Genomic DNA, 17,823 nt, shown 5'->3' on the forward strand with positions numbered 1-17,823 from the left:
TACATTCTGTATTTTAATTTAAAAAACCTACCTGTTACCAGCTGTTAGTCTAGAATTGTGAGCCATATATTTGTGACTATTACAGCGTCATCTATCACAAAGCGAAAAAAGTGGCCCAACTAAAACAATCATTTTTCTCTACGTACTACACGAATATGTAATAAAAAATGGGGGTTCCCATTTAAAAAACGCAGTTGATATTCGTTTGAACTATGGCAGCGCCATCCAGCGGGCCAACCATAGCGCCATCTGGTTTCCCCCTTCAAGCTAGACGAGTTTCGTTCGTTGTAGTTTTTTCGTTTGACGCTTATTTCGTGAGATATTTGGCCCAGTCACTATCAATGGACCACCCTATATATATATATATGAAGGGTGAGTCATAAACGAGGAAAAATATGTCGAGGACCGTACGCTGCACCGTTCTTAATTTCGTTCTCACTGATGTACTGTGTACGTAAAACAAAAACACCTGTTAACTATTGAACGAGATGACGACGAGCCTCACGAACACGACATGTCATTGACCCATAGATACAACACATGACACACCAATGAGCTGATGTGTATCTGCCAGCGTTTGAAAGGTACGAGAAAGAACAAATCGCATCTTAATGTATGTGAAATTGTATCAGAACTTGTGAATCACACTTTGCTGGCGGTAACGGAGTGTACAGTGCCATAGTAGGGCCATGTTAGGACCAAAATCATTAATGGAACAAAGTTCATCTTTATCTCAATTTTCATTATAATATTATTCAATGATTTCATATTACTATTCCCTTACATTTTTACTAGAACAAGCCACTTAGCATTAACATTTGCAATTGCTTTACCTATATGATTAAGATTTATACTATTTGGATGAATCATTCACACTAATCACATATTTACTCGCCTTGTACCCCAAGAAACACCACCTGCATTAATATCATTTATAGTATTAATTGAAACAATTAGAAATGTTATCTGACCAAGTACATTAGCAGTACGACTAGCAGAAAATATAATCACTGGACACCTATTAGGAAATACAGGACCGCCTATATCAATACATTTAATTTCATTACTAGTTAGTGGACAAATATTCCTATTAATTCTAGAATCAGCAGTAGCTATAATTCAGGCTTATGTTTTCTCAATTTTAATACTTTATATTGTAGAGAAGTATACTAAGCTGATGTTAACAACTCACTGAAGCCACCCATTCCACTTAGTACACTATAGACCTTGACCATTAACAGGAGCAATTGGAGCAATAGTTCTAGTATCAGGATTGGAAAAATGATTTCACCCATTTAACATTAACTTATTCATAATTGGATTTGGAATTACCTTATTAACTATAATTCAATGATGACGAGATGTAGTCCATGCAGGAACAGATCAGGAATTACATACAGGATTTGTATCAATTGGATTACGATGAGGAATAATTTTACTTATTGCATCATAAGTCTTATTTCTTGTACTACTCTTTTGAGCCATCTTTAGCAGAAGACTAGCACCAACAATTGAACTAGGAATACTCTGACCTCCAATAGGAATTCAGTCTTTCAATCCTATACAGATTCCATTACTTTATACAGCTATTCTTTCAGTCTCAGGAGTAACCATAACATGAGCACACCACAGTCTTATAGAATCTAACAACACTCAAGCACTACAAGGCTTATTCTTCACAGTACTGTTAGGATTATATTTCTCAATATTTCAAGCATATGAATATTGAGAATCACCTTTCACTTTCGCAGATGCAGTATATGGATCAACATTCTTTGTTGGGTCAGGATTCCATGGACTCCATGTAATTATTGGAACAATCTCATTAACAATGTGCTTGCTTTGACACTCAATAAATCAATTCTCACCAACATATCACTTTGGATTTGAAGCAGAAGCATGATATTGACACTTCGTTGATGTTGTATGATTATCCCTATATATCTCAATTAATTTATGAGGTAGAAAATGATTTTTCTAGTATAAATAGTACATTTGACTTCCAATCAGAAAGACTGATATAAATAAAGAAAAACAATCTTAGTTCTATCTACAAGAGTTTTCATTAGATTTATTATCCCAATAATCGCTATAATTCTTGCCACAGCACTATCAAAAAAATTAATTAATGACCAGGAAAAAATATCACCATTTGATTGTGGATTCGATCCAAAAAGATCAGCACAAATACCATTCTCCCTCTGATTCTTCTTAGTTCCCGTAATCTTTCTAATCTTTAATGTAAATACGCATTAATCCTACCAATCGTAATTATTTTTAAAACCTCAGACATTATAATCTGAACAGCATCACCAATATTCTTCATTCTAATCCTATTAGGAGGACTATATCATGAATGAAACCAAGGAGCTTTACAATGAGCAGAATAGACAGTTGTAGAGAACTATAACATTTGGGTTGCATTCAAAAAGTATTGATATAATCAATCAACCCTAAATAGAATAGAAGCGATAATATTGCACTCAGTTCCGACCTGAAAGATTGGTAAATAATATACCTTTGGCGTATTACTGTAAATAATATAATTGAACCATAAAGTTCTAATTAAGGAAATGTAAAGCCAATATGAAAGCTGCTTACTTTTTATATTAGCCATTAAACTCCGTTAACATTTCTAAAATTTATATAGTTTAAATAAAACATTACATTTTCACTGTAAAAATTATGTAAATTATATTTATAAATACCTAAAAGTGAAAATACCTCCTTAATATCTACAGGCATCACACTCTAATTATAAGCTATTTGGGTATAAGAAAAATAATATTACTAAAATAAATATTCAGAAAACAAAAGTTAAAGATAAATCTTAAAATTCAAATGATATCAACCTTGAATGTAACCTATTAAGTAAATAAATAATCTATACAAATCCTGACTGCCGAATAACTCAACCCAATGATAATCAAATGATTTTGATGCATAATAACCCAACCTCAAAGGCATATATCTAACGAACTTAGTTGAAAGGAAACGTATAACTCACATAGAACTAGCAAGTCTAACAAAAGAGAGTATATCTAAAGAAAACAAATTATGAGAAAAATCAAACGTAGGAATATGATAACCCAAATAAGCACCTAAAATAACAACTGTAATTGTCGAAAACTTTAAATAATGAGGCAACGCAGTCACATGAGGAATAGGGGAAAATAAATCAAGATAAAAGACTACCACCAAAAACAGCAACAAACAATAAACCAATTGCACCGAATGAAATATAATAACCCTTATCATCAAAAGAAAATTGAATAATAAAAAAACGAAAAGAATAAAAAGCAGTTAAACCAGTAGAAAAAATAAAGAAAAGAAATTAAACAATTAATTCATCTCAAACAAACCATTTCAAGAATTAAATCCTTTGAGTAAAAACCAGCCAAAAAGGTATACCACACAAAGATAAACTAGATACATTAAAACAAACATAACTTAAAGGCATAAAATTAACAATTGAACCCATAAAACGAATATCCTGAGAATCCTTTAAATTATGAATTATTGAACCTGCACACATAGATAACAATGCCTTAAATAAAGCATAGCCAATAAACGAAAAAAAGCAAGCTTCGGATAACCTATAGCCAAAATTCTTATTATTAAACCAAGTTGTCTTAAAGTAGAAAGAGCAATAATTTTCTTTAAATCAAATTCAAAATTAGCCCCCAATCTAGCTATAAACATAGTTATACAACCAATTAAAAGTAAAAATCAACCACAATTGTAAGTATCTATTATTGGTCTAAAACGAATTAATAAAAAGGCCCTACAGTAACAAGAGTAGAAGAGTGGACTAAAGCAGAAACAGGGGTAGGAGCAGCCATAGCAGCAGGAAGTCGAGAAGAAAAAGGAATCTAAGCTCTCTTGGTTATGGCTGCTAAAACAATTAATAGAGTAATAAGCTTTATTTCAAAAGAACCAGAAATAAAATCATAATAATAAATATAATTTCAACCACCAAAATTTAACATTCAAGCAATATAAATTAAAATAGCAACATCACCAATCGGATTAGAAACAGCAGTTAATATACCTGCACTAGAAGATTTTACATTCTGGTAATAAATAACTAAACATTAAGAAACCAAACCTAAACCATCCCATCCTAACAAAATTCTAATCAAATTAGGACTAATAAGTAAAACCCCTATTGAAAGAATAAATATTAAAACATTAATAATAAAACAATTTATATTTTTTTCACCTGACAAATAATCCTCTCTACAGTAAATTACCACAGAAGATATATATATATATATATATATATATATATATATATATATATATAAAACAAAAGACATAAAAATAAGAGACATTCAATCCAAAATTATAGTCATAACAACCATAGAACCATTCAAATTAAAAAGTTCTCATTCAACAAAAACTCTATAATCAATTATTAAATAATAGATGTTTAAAATAAAGATTATAGTTCCTGAAAAAACAAAGAAAAAACTCAAAGAACAAATAGAAAATAAATTCACGGCCTAAGATGAAAAACGTCATATCATTGATCCCACAAAACAATAGTTTCAATTAAAATACTTAAGCAATTTAAACAAAGAAAGGTGTTTACAACACCTCTGTGCTGCTCACTCTGCCCGATACTCGCCATGTTGACAGCTGCTAATGGCCAGGTCACAGTGTTACTACAGTACCATGGCAAGTTTCACAAACAAGGAAGACGCTTACATCCACCTCACCTTGGAGATGGAAGAGTTGACGTTGCAAAGCATCTGTATCACGAGAGGTTTCCCAGCTGGCACCTTCCATCCACAAAAACGTTTTACTCTGTGGACAGGCGCTTGAGGGAGTATGGTGCATGTGTAGCACCTCCACGAATTAGTGGTCGTGGCCGACCGTGGTCGTAATGTGCGGATGACGAAGAAAAAGTGTTACGAACTGTTGCGGAGGACCGAACAATAAGCACCAGGTCCCTCGCCACTTGGGTCGGAATGTCACAATCTACTGTCATGCGAGTACTCCATAGAAACCATCATCATCCCTTTCGCATGTAGAAGGTACAGGCATTATTGCCGGAAGTCTACCAGGCTGGACTTCTGCAACTTTATCCTATGGCGTCAGACCCACGACCAGCATTTTTCACGAACAATACTGTTCACCGACGAAGCCTATTTCACGAAGGAGGGTATAGTGAATTCGCATAATTGGCACGAGTGGGCTGCAGAAATCCCCCCACAGCACAGTGATACGAAGGTACCAACAACGATGCGGTGTCAATATCTCGTGTGGTGTTATTGATCACCATCTCATAGGGCCACATGTGATACCACAAAGGCTTGCAGGAGAGCGGTACCTGCGTTTCCTGGGTGCTACATTACCGGAACTGTTGGAAGACGTTAGTTTGGCCTCTCGTATGAACCTGTGGTACGTGCATGATGGTGCCCCCGCTCACTTCAGCGGCACAGAGCGACGCCACCTGGAGAATGCCTTCCCTTCGAAATGGATCGGTTGTGGAGGCCCTGTAGCATGGCCAGCAAGATCGCCAGACTTAAATCCACTGATTTCTTTTTGTGGTGCCATCCGAAATGCGTGATTTATGAAGGAGAGGTTATTGATGTCAACACCCTTCAACGCAGAATACAACATGCCTGTGATATTACGCAAAGAGATACAGACATGTTGCATCGTGTTCAGCAATCCTTCCTGTGAACAGTTCAACACATCGTGGTCGTCATTTCGAACAGTACTTATAAACCGCCACTGCAGATTCTGGTCATGTGTTTTTATGTTAGTTTGTACAGCTGTATTGTATTCGTTTGTATGAACTGCCACATACCTGTGTAGTTGTATTTTGTGTTCTGCATCTACACTCCTGGAAATGGAAAAAAGAACACATTGACACCGGTGTGTCAGACCCACCATACTTGCTCCGGACACTGCGAGAGGGCTGTACAAGCAATGATCACACGCACGGCACAGCGGACACACCAGGAACCGCGGTGTTGGCCGTCGAATGGCGCTAGCTGCGCAGCATTTGTGCACCGCCGCCGTCAGTGTCAGCCAGTTTGCCGTGGCATACGGAGCTCCATCGCAGTCTTTAACACTGGTAGCATGCCGCGATAGCGTGGACGTGAACCGTATGTGCAGTTGACGGACTTTGAGCGAGGGCGTCTAGTGGGCATGCGGGAGGCCGGGTGGACGTACCGCCGAATTGCTCAACACGTGGGGCGTGAGGTCTCCACAGTACATCGATGTTGTCGCCAGTGGTCGGCGGAAGGTGCACGTGCCCGTCGACCTGGGACCGGACCGCAGCGACGCACGGATGCACGCCAAGACCGTAGGATCCTACGCAGTGCCGTAGGGGACCGCACCGCCACTTCCCAGCAAATTAGGGACACTGTTGCTCCTGGGGTATCGGCGAGGACCATTCGCAACCGTCTCCATGAAACTGGGCTACGCTCCCGCACACCGTTAGGCCGTCTTCCACTCACGCCCCAACATCGTGCAGCCCGCCTCCAGTGGTGTCGCGACAGGCGTGAATGGAGGGACGAATGGAGACGTTTCGTCTTCAGCGATGAGAGTCGCTTCTGCCTTGGTGCCAATGATGGTCGTATGCGTGTTTGGCGCCGTGCAGGTGAGCGCCACAATCAGGACTGCATACGACCGAGGCACACAGGGCCAACACCCGGCATCATGGTGTGGGGAGCGATCTCCTACACTGGCCGTACACCACTGGTGATCGTCGAGGGGACACTGAATAGTGCACGGTACATCCAAACCGTCATCGAACCCATCGTTCTACCATTCCTAGACCGGCAAGGGAACTTGCTGTTCCAACAGGACAATGCACGTCCGCATGTATCCTGTGCCACCCAACGTGTTCTAGAAGGTGTAAGTCAACTACCCTGGCCAGCAAGATCTCCGGATCTGTCCCCCATTGAGCATGTTTGGGACTGGATGAAGCGTCGTCTCACGCGGTCTGCACGTCCAGCACGAACGCTGGTCCAACTGAGGCGCCAGGTGGAAATGGCATGGCAAGCCGTTCCACAGGACTACATCCAGCATCTCTACGATCGTCTCCATGGGAGAATAGCAGCCTGCATTGCTGCGAAAGGTGGATATACACTGTACTAGTGCCGACATTGTGCATGCTCTGTTGCCTGTGTCTATGTGCCTGTGGTTCTGTCAGTGTGATCATGTGATGTATCTGACCCCAGGAATGTGTCAATAAAGTTTACCCTTCCTGGGACAATGAATTCACGGTGTTCTTATTTCAATTTCCGGGAGTGTATGTTCTTCTCTGTTCTGTTTCTTAAAACTAAGTCTGGGACACAAAAACCAAATTATAAGACATGCATGCACAGAACTGTAGCCCCTCCACAAGTTTCTTTCCATATGCCAACTAGCCATGATACATAATACCGGCCAGCGTAATCGGTACGAGATAGATGTGGGCGCTGTCATTGCTCGCAGGGTCACGCAGACCGTCGCTTGACGCCGCATGCCTCGCCTTCTCGTGATCGGCTAGACTACCTGCAACACTCGCATGTTGTGCGCTGTTGCCGATCTATCCCCTTGGCCGATGTCGGCGCACAATAACACCCAGAAGTCCACTTCATGTTTCCATATTTCTACCATTCAATTGCATTGTCATTTATTGACATAGGAACATGCGGAAAACGAATCTATGATTGTAGCTCAGTGTGTGACAATTTGCACGGCATATTTTTCCTCGTTTATGACTCACCCTGTATATATATTATTTGTCTGATGATGTCGTAGAAAGAGAAGCTGGAGTCGATGTAGATGACATAGAGTATCCAGTATTAGAATCAGAATGACTTAAGATCAAATATGGCATAAGGGATTAATAACATTCCATCAGAATTTCTAAAATCATCTGGGAAAGCGACAACAAAGCGACTATTCACGTTGGTGAGCAGAATAAATGAAACTGGTAATATAGCATCAGACTTTCGAGAAAATATCACTCATGCAATTCCAAAGATAGCAAGAGCCGAAAAGTGCGACAGGCATCGCACAGTCAGCTTAACAGCTCATGCTAACAAGAATACTATGCAGAAGAATGGAAAAGAAAATTGAGGTGGTGTTAGTTGACGATCAGTTTGGCTTTAGGAAAGGTAAAGCCACCAGAGAGGCAATTCTGACTTTGCCGTTGATAATGGAAGCAAGGCTAAAGAAAAATCAAGACACCTTCATAGGATCTGTCGATGATGTAAAGGGGTGCAAGATTTTAGTAATTTTGAGAAAAACAGGGGTAAGCTGAAGGGAAAAACGGGTAATATACAATAAGTACAAGAGCCAAGGGGGAAATATAACAGTGGACGGCCAAGAACGAAGTGCTCGGGTGAAAAAGAGTGTAAGGCAGGAATGTAGTCTTTCCTCCCTACTCTTCAGAGGAAGCATTGATGGAAATAAAACGAAGATTCAGGAGTGAAATTAAAATACAAAGTGAAAGGATATCAATGACAATGCTATCCTCAATGAAAGCGAAGAAGGATTACAGGATCTGCTCAACGGAATGAGCAGTGTAATTAGTAAAGAACATGGATTGAGAATAAATCGAAGAAAAATGAAACTAATGAGAAGTAGCAGAAATGAGGGCAGCGAGAAACTTAACATTAGAACTGGTGATCACGAAGTAGATGACGTTAAGGAATTCTGCTATCTACGCAGCAAAATAATCCATGACGGCCGGAGCAAGGAGGGCATAAAAGTGGGTCAGCACTGGCCAGAAAGGCATCCCTAGTCAAGAGAAATCTACTGGTATCAAACAGAAGCCTTAATCTGAGAAATAAAGTTCTGGGACTGTACGTTTGGAGCACAACATTGTGTTGTAGTGAAAGATGGACTGTGGAAAAACCGGAACAGAAGAAAATGGAAGCATTCGAGATGTGGTGCTACAGGAGAGTGTTGAGGATTAGATGGACTGATAAAGTAAGAAATAAGGAGGTTCTTTGCAGAATAGACGAGGAAAGGAATGTGTGGAGAACACTGGCAGGAAGAAGGGACAGGATGATAGGACACGTGTTAAGATATTAAAGAATAACATTTAGAGGGAGCTGTAGAGGTTAAAAGCAGAACAAATAGCTGAGTGCCTTTCCTGTGTTGAACGATTTTAGCCGCCTGTATATCTCGTGGTCATTTATTTCGATATCTGTTTTTTGACGTTCGTAAGTCTCTTAAAGGACGACCCGCAATGTGATCTTCCTTTAGAGAACTTTTTGGAAAAAAGACGTCCTACGTTGCCTTTATGATAACAGACCGAGATGGCTTGTATTGTGATTTAACATTAGACCGACCCCGTCTCACTACTTTCTCGACCACTGCTAAGAAGCGAGTTGGCTTCCCGCGCTACAGACCGGACGTTTACCTTGGAGAAGGTAGCCACCAGGGTGACGAGCAGGCACACGACGGCGGTCACGGCGGCCGCCATGAACACGATGTACGTGCTGTGGAAGGCAGAGATCACGCCCAGCATGTACGCGAACGACAGCGTCTGCAACACACAGAGGCACAAACTAAACAAGGTCAGAATATGAGTTGACACTTTTGTGGCAATGAGAAATCGGTGTAAGTCAGATGACTCCGGGTCCGAGCCAACCTTACCTAGGAAACAATGGGGCGAGCCTTAGCAATATACCATTGTTTGATGGGAGTGGCCGGCCTTGACCACAACTGGACAAAGAAATAATTCAATGGTGAAAGTTGAAAATTTGTGCCGGAGCGGGACTCGAACCCACATTTCTCGCTTTATATATATCTGTAAGCTTGACTGCTATATCTTTAGTGTGGATGCACAATATGGTCTTTTTCTCATTACAATGTAACACATTAGAACGTAACTAATCAATACACTAAATTAAGTATTACCGATGTCAAGACAACACATTTTTAACAGTCGTGACCATACACGCAGAAGATATAAAGCAAAGAACCGTCACATGATAGCAAAGTCGGATTTCCATCTCTCGTTTCTTCCATTAAGTAAAAGGTTTGAATCATCGCGGTTCCGAGGGTTCCGGAACGTGTGCAGAAAACTGAAATAGAGATCAACATAAACATCATTTCCGCCCTTTTTATTGCTCATGAAAACCACACATAGCACGTTGTACCACCATACAGCGAGACCTTCAGAGGTGGTGGTCCAGATTGCTGTGCACACCGGTATCTAATACCCAGTAGCACGTACTCTTGTATTGATGCTTGCCTGTATTCTTCGTGGCATACTATCCACAAGTTCATCAAGGCACTGTTGGTCCAGATAGTCCCACACCTAAACGGCGATTCGGTGTGGATCCTCAGAGTGGTTGGTGGTTCACATCGTCCATAAAGAGCCCTTTTCAGTCCATCCCAGGCATGTTCGATAGGGTTTCTTGTCTGGAGAACATGCTGGCCACTCTAGTCGAGCGATGTAGTTATCCTAAAGGAAGTCATGTGCACGATGGGGGAGAGCATTGTCGTCCATGAAGACGAATACGTCACCAATATGCTGCCGATATGGTTGCACTATCGGTCGGAGGAAGGCATTCACGTATCGTACAGCCATTACGGCGCCTTCCATGACCACCAGCGGCGTAAGTCGGACCCACATAATGCCACCCCAAAACAACAGGGAACCTCCACTGTGCTGCACTCGCTGGACAGTGTGTCTGAGGCGTTCAGCCTGACCGGGTTGCCTCCAAACAAGTCTCCAACGACTGTCTGGTTGATGGCATATGCGACACTCATTGGTGAAGAGAACGTGATGCCAATCCTGAGCGGTTCATTCGGCATGTTGTTGGGCCCATCTGTACCGCACTACATAGTGTTGTGGTTGCAAAGATGGACCACGCCATGGACGTCGGGAGTGACATTGCGCATCATACAGCCTATTGTGCACAGTTTGAATCGTAGCACGACATCCTGTAGTTGCACGAAAAGCATTATTCAACGTGGTGGCGTCGCTATCAGGGTTACTCAGAGCCATAATCCACTGCTGTAGTAGCACTTGGGCGGCCTGAACGCGGTATATCATCGACAGTTCCTGTCTATCTGTATGTCCTTCATGTCCGAACAACATCGCTTTCGTTTACTCCGAGACGCCTGGACACTTCCCTTGTTGAGAGCCCTTCCTGACACAAAGTAACAGTGCAGTCATGAACGAACCGCGGTATTGACCGTCTTGGCATGATTGAACTACAGACAATTCGAGCCATGTACCTCCTTCCCGGTGCAATGACTAGAACTGATCGGCTGTCGGACCCCTTCCGTCTAATAGGCGCTGCTCATGCATGGTTGTTTAATCTTTGGGCCGGTTTAGTGACATCTCTGAACAGTCAAAGGGACTGTGTCTGTGGTACAATATGCACAGTCAACGTCTATCTTCAGGAATTCTGGGAACTGAGGTGATACAAACCTTTTTTTGATGTGTGTATCTCTACACTACCCGATAAATGCCCTGCATTTGGCAGGTCTGACACTAGTAATCAGTGTGGAACTGTAAGCTCGTTGTCGTCACTGGCATCTGCGGCGAGTATCCTCAGCCACACGACGGTAGGTCTTATCGCGGAGGCGTGAAACATTTAGTTTCAATGGTCTGCTAGTTTGTCTCGTCTGTCAGCGAGACAAGGCGAGGCACAGACATAAGGTCGGTGGTCAGTAAAAGCCATTGGCCATGTCTCAGGGCCAACTGTTGCATTCCCTCCCCGCCTGTCTCCTGCCTCTTGGTGCCCCCCACCCCCCGACCACTCTTTGTTTCTGTTTCTTCCACCCCCTTCAGCCCCCTACACCCACTGCACCTTCCTCTTTCTTCCTTCTCTCAGGCCTCCCGTCCCTCGGCAGGTCACTTCCAGAAGTTTTTACTCTTTATGTTTGCTGCATCGCGCTCCATCGCTTACAGTGGTTCTTTAAGTGTCTCTCGTTCTCTGTGTTTTTATACTGTGGCTGACTTTTAACTTGTATGTGAGATTCCAGTGTATTTTAAGTGCCCCACAAATCGGTAATTGAGTTCTTTTATGTATACTTTTTTAACGGTCCTCCCAATGAACGTCCCCGTGTCAGTGTATATTTTAACTCCCATTGCTTCTACTTAGTATGTTTTTAAATCTTCCTTTTTCCGCCCTTTTTTAATGTATAATTTCCTGTTTCTATTCCATTGTAATGCTACTCGGCTGAAGAGTTGCAGACTGTGCTACTGACAGCCCTCCCCTGGCCATTTGGGGCAGGGGAATGAAATTACAAGAAATGATATAGCGCACTTTTTCTATCACGTCATAATATTCTTTAGATCCAAGTAAAATTTAATTAAAATGTTGCACTGTCTATGACTTCAGTTTCAATAAATGTTGCACTGTGTATGACTTCAGTTTCTTTGTGATACCACAAGACTCTAGCGACAAAGCTTACACGCAAAAAATGTTTGCTGCTTGGCTTTTCGTGCTGGTTAATCTTAGAATTGTTGTATTTCTTGGGAAGGATGCATACATTTCACAGATGGTAAGACTACAACCATTTTTCACATTAAGTAAAATATAAATTCCAAGGTCTGTATATGAACAAATAAAAACAACTAGCTTCCAGTTGATATTTTGCATATTACAACACATATTTTTACCACCCAGAACATAGTGATCAACTGATTGTGAGCATATTGGACCCACTGGGAATGGGGTGCAGCTGCGAGTGCGTGTCGTAAGTTCAACAAGTCCACGGTAGGTTTGCTGAGATACACGGCATCACATGTCTACGCGCAGAAGACGCACTGAACGTAAACTACGCGTATGTGGTTGTTGGGCATAAACTGGCACCCGTTGGTGTCCCAGATGTTTTCATGGAGTTCGTGTCAGGCGAATTTTGTGGCCGAGACATCAACATGATATCAGCATCATATTCCTCAGATCACTGCAGAAAGACTCTGCTCTTGTGACATGGAGAGTTATCCTCCTGGAAGATACCATCTCAGCTGGGGAAGGACATCAAGTACGAAGTGATTCACTTCATCCAAATTTCTGATAGGGTCTTCGATTATTATCACACGTCCCAGTGCAGATCAGGCGAATGTTCACCATACAGCACCCACTGGCCTGAGCCTGTGACTCAGTGCATGTATCAAGTAGGGCTGCTGATAAAATAACTACCTGCGATATTTCCCCGAGGAAATACACTCCTGGAAATGGAAAAAAGAACACATTGACACCGGTGTGTCAGACCCACCATACTTGCTCCGGACACTGCGAGAGGGCTGTACAAGCAATGATCACACGCACGGCATAGCGGACACACCAGGAACCGCGGTGTTGGCCGTCGAATGGCGCTAGCTGCGCAGCATTTGTGCACCGCCGCCGTCAGTGTCAGCCAGTTTGCCGTGGCATACGGAGCTCCATCGCAGTCTTTAACACTGGTAGCATGCCGCGACAGCGTGGACGTGAACCGTATGTGCAGTTGACGGACTTTAGGCGAGGGCGTATAGTGGGCATGCGGGAGGCCGGGTGGACGTACCGCCGAATTGCTCAACACGTGGGGCGTGAGGTCTCCACAGTACATCGATGTTGTCGCCAGTGGTCGGCGGAAGGTGCACGTGCCCGTCGACCTGGGACCGGACCGCAGCGACGCACGGATGCACGCCAAGACCGTAGGATCCTACGCAGTGCCGTAGGGGACCGCACCGCCACTTCCCAGCAAATTAGGGACACTGTTGCTCCTGGGGTATCGGCGAGGACCATTCGCAACCGTCTCCATGAAGCTGGGCTACGGTCCCGCACACCGTTAGGCCGTCTTCCGCTCACGCCCCAACATCGTGCAGCCCGCCTCCAGTGCTGTCGCGACAGGCGTGAATGGAGGGACGAATGGAGACGTGTCGTCTTCAGCGATGAGAGTCGCTTCTGCCTTGGTGCCAATGATGGTCGTATGCGTGTTTGGCGCCGTGCAGGTGAGCGCCACAATCAGGACTGCATACGACCGAGGCACACAGGGCCAACACCCGGCATCATGGTGTGGGGAGCGATCTCCTACACAGGCCGTACACCACTGGTGATCGTCGAGGGGACACTGAATAGTGCACGGTACATCCAAACCGTCATCGAACCCATCGTTCTACCATTCCTAGACCGGCAAGGGAACTTGCTGTTCCAACAGGACAATGCACGTCCGCATGTATCCCGTGCCACCCAACGTGCTCTAGAAGGTGTAAGTCAACTACCCTGGCCAGCAAGATCTCCGGATCTGTCCCCCATTGAGCATGTTTGGGACTGGATGAAGCGTCGTCTCACGCGGTCTGCACGTCCAGCACGAACGCTGGTCCAACTGAGGCACCAGGTGGAAATGGCATGGCAAGCCGTTCCACAGGATTACATCCAGCATCTCTACGATCGTCTCCATGGGAGAATAGCAGCCTGCATTGCTGCGAAAGGTGGATATACACTGTACTAGTGCCGACATTGTGCATGCTCTGTTGCCTGTGTGTATGAGCCTGTGGTTCTGTCAGTGTGATCATGTGATGTATCTGACCCCAGGAATGTGTCAATAAAGTTTCCCCTTCCTGGGACAATGAATTCACGGTGTTCTTATTTCAATTTCCAGGAGTGTAGATTACCTGGTAAAGAGCTGATTATGATAGCGTTTTGAATTTCTAACATCGGTCAATAACTGCGCAAAAAATGAAAAATAGAATTTTTGTTGCACCTACACTGCAAATGGTACCGGGTTCCGGGATAGTGTTTTATACTGTTCGGGCACATTAACGTGACTACCTGTCAGGAGCCGAAGTAACGACCGCTTGAAGCACAGATCGCTGCCTGATGTGCAGTGAGATTCTGGAAGGTACCGGCAGCGACGTGGAGCCATGCCGACTGCAGTGCTGTGACCAACTGCGCTCGGTTGAGGATCCGTGCCGCGAACAGCCCGATCCAGTGGGTCCCACAGATTCTAGATTGGATTTAAATGCGGATAGTTTGGTGGCTGGGTGACTACAGTAAATCCATCCTGGTGCTTTTAGAACCACGGACGTACACTGCGAGCTATGTGACACGTTGCATTGTCCTACTGGTAGATGCTGTTGTGACGAGGAGACACAAACTGCACGGAAGTCGTCCTCAATGACAGATGCATACTTGTGTTGAACCACTGTGCCTTCCAGAATGACAGATTACCCAGGGAACACCACGAAAACATTCCCTATACCATTACACTTCCTCCTCTGGCCTGGACACTTAAGAGGGTATGTAGCAGAGTGTTTGGTTTCAAACTTTTCACGCCGCACAGGCCAACGGCCACTTGTTCCATGCAGCATTAAACGTGATTGATCTGAAAAGGCCACCTGTCGACACTCAGTGGACGTCCAGTTGCGGCGTTGACGGGCAAATTCCAGCCTTCGTCGCCGATGAACAGCAGTCAGCTGGCTGTACGGACCAGGCACCTGCTGCCGAGGCCCACGCATAGCAGCGTTGGCTGGACGATAGTTGAGGAGACACTTTCGGTAACCCCTTGGTTGTTATGTGCGGCCAATTCCTCAACGCAGCCCTGTGATCTATGGCCCATGCTGCAGCTGCACAACAGTTGCCCCCGGGCTAGTTTTGGATAGCGCCATTTTGCCATGCACGGTATGCTTTAACCAAGACGGCAGCAGACAGATTACAAATTTAGCTGTTTCGTAAGTGCTCCAACCCTCGGCATAAGAGCCAATGATCATGCACTTTTGGTCGTCAGATAAACAGCTCCGTTTCCGCATTACGACAATGACTGCACTCTTTTCCGCGTCCATCGCTCCCCCCCCCCCCCCCAACCCAGACATACTTTATAGACCCCCCACTGCTATTGCTGCCACTTGCGTCTGTGGCATGGACATCAAACATGGACAGTGGTCATTTTAATGTGACTGGACCGTGTAGTAATATAGATAAATAAAATAGTAACTACTACTAGTACGTTATGTGCCTCAAATTATGATGACACAATGGTTTGCCGAGTCCGTCAGTAACTGGACAGTGAATCACAAGTGCAGTATTAAATGTTGGTTAGGTAAGTTTATTAGTATCAGAGTCGAAGTAAGGATTTTCGTCTGAGGGGCAGCTGATGGTTCAAATGGCTCTGAGCACTGTGGGACTTAACATCTATGGTCATCAGTCCCCTAGAACTTAGAACTACTTAAACCTAATTAACCTAAGGACATCACACAGCACCCAGTCATCACGAGGCAGAGGGGCAGCTGAGCTCAGAGATATTTTGTGTCACCGTGCCGTCTCCAAATTCTCTAGAGTAGACGAAGCTGTTTGCTTAGGCTATTATAATACCAAGTACAATAGCGAAAAAAAATGTCACGACTCTTAAGTCCGAAAACTATGTTGGTAAGAATTTTTTTGAGATTGAGAAGAAACAGATGTAGTTCTGGGGGGTAGCAGCGCCCATTACTCCCTCCCTACTCCTCTATTCACCTCTCACTGGTACCAAAAAAATTATGTACCAACTCCACACAGGGCTGCGCTGGCTCGAGCCTTACCGGCCCACACACCAACGAGAGGACTACTCATGCTATAGGATGCAGTCTACATAGGGAGAAAACTTGCTAAAAGGCATTCACTGGCGGTTGTTGTTGCTGTGGTCCTTATTTCGAAAACTGGTTTGATGCAACTCTCCATGCTACTACCTGTGCAAGCCTCTTCATCTCCGAATAACTACTGAAATCTACATCCGTCTGAATATGCTTACTGTACTCATCTCTTGTACTCCCTTGACGATTTTTAGCTTCCACACATCGCACCAGTACTAAACTGATGATCCCTTGGTGTCTCAGAATTTGTCCCATCAACCGATGCCTTCTTTTGGTGAAGTCGTTGCACAACTTTCTGGTTTCCCCAGTTCTACTCAGTACCTCCTCGTTGGTTATATGATCTACCCCTCTATTCTTCAGCATTCTTCTGTTTTGGGAATTGGTACTGTTGACGGTGACAAAGGATGGTCGGGAGTAGTCGTGAAAATCTCGAGTTCTTATTTTAATTGATGCAGCATCAAGACTAAGAATGTTTTGGGCACAGATGTCGCCGCGAGAAATGTTCATATACCAGCTTCTATGTCTATAGTCGGATCCACAATGAAGGCTGCCCGCGCAGGTAGAGGCACAGACGGGGACTGAAGCATTGCCAGTTTCAAACGACATTTGAATGGTTCTCAAATTGACGCCTATCGCTTGTGCAATGCATTACTGACGTCTGGCAATATCTCTGATAGGTCCACCGTTTCCTGCTTCGCAACTGAAGAAGGCGCATACCCAATCCAACAAGGGGAGGCCACGATGTTGGGGTCACGGATTTACTCCAGACTTTGTACACCTTTAGTAGGCCATTAAAACAACATAATGTGAAAGTTGTAAGGTGCACTACTCTGGGAATTCCGATAAAACCGCGAAAGAAGTTTTAGGCGTCTGTTATGTAAATCGTGTATTCGTGCAAAGGTGCCAACCGTAAGAATTCACTGTGGTAATGTGGTTAGCGTTCGCACATGATAAGAAGGTTGTGGATGAGGTGACGGTACAAGTCCCGCTGTCAATTACTTTTTAATCTATATTTTTATTCGTCACTGGTCTCATTATTTAATTTATATGACACTTGAGAAGTTATTTAATTAAAAAAGAGGTACGTGTATTTGTATTAAGTTTCAATTTATGTTCTCCATGTCTGTATGACAAATAACATCCTGCAGTGTATGACGTCGAGAGCACATGCGACAAGTAATGCTACATTAAGGCAAAGGTCCCGATTTCGAGTCTCGGTCGGGCAAGTTTCATATCAGCGCACACTCCGCTGCAGAGTGAAAATTTCATTCTGGAAACATCCCCCAGGCTGTGGC

General features: G+C 43.7%; 1 protein-coding gene across 1 annotated transcript in view; it reads right to left on the reverse strand.

The window, feature by feature from the left end:
• Nucleotides 1-17,823, reverse strand: part of LOC126109508 (protein lifeguard 3-like) — a 135,586-nt gene that overhangs the window by 53,182 nt on the left and 64,581 nt on the right. Inside the window, exon 5 of the mRNA XM_049914530.1 lies at nucleotides 9,377-9,502. Coding sequence (XP_049770487.1) covers nucleotides 9,377-9,502 — 126 coding nt within the window. The remainder of the gene's footprint in view (nucleotides 1-9,376; nucleotides 9,503-17,823) is intronic.

Source organism: Schistocerca cancellata, chromosome 12, assembly GCF_023864275.1.
Source record: "Schistocerca cancellata isolate TAMUIC-IGC-003103 chromosome 12, iqSchCanc2.1, whole genome shotgun sequence".
In the NCBI taxonomy this organism is placed as follows: Eukaryota; Metazoa; Arthropoda; class Insecta; order Orthoptera; family Acrididae; genus Schistocerca; species Schistocerca cancellata.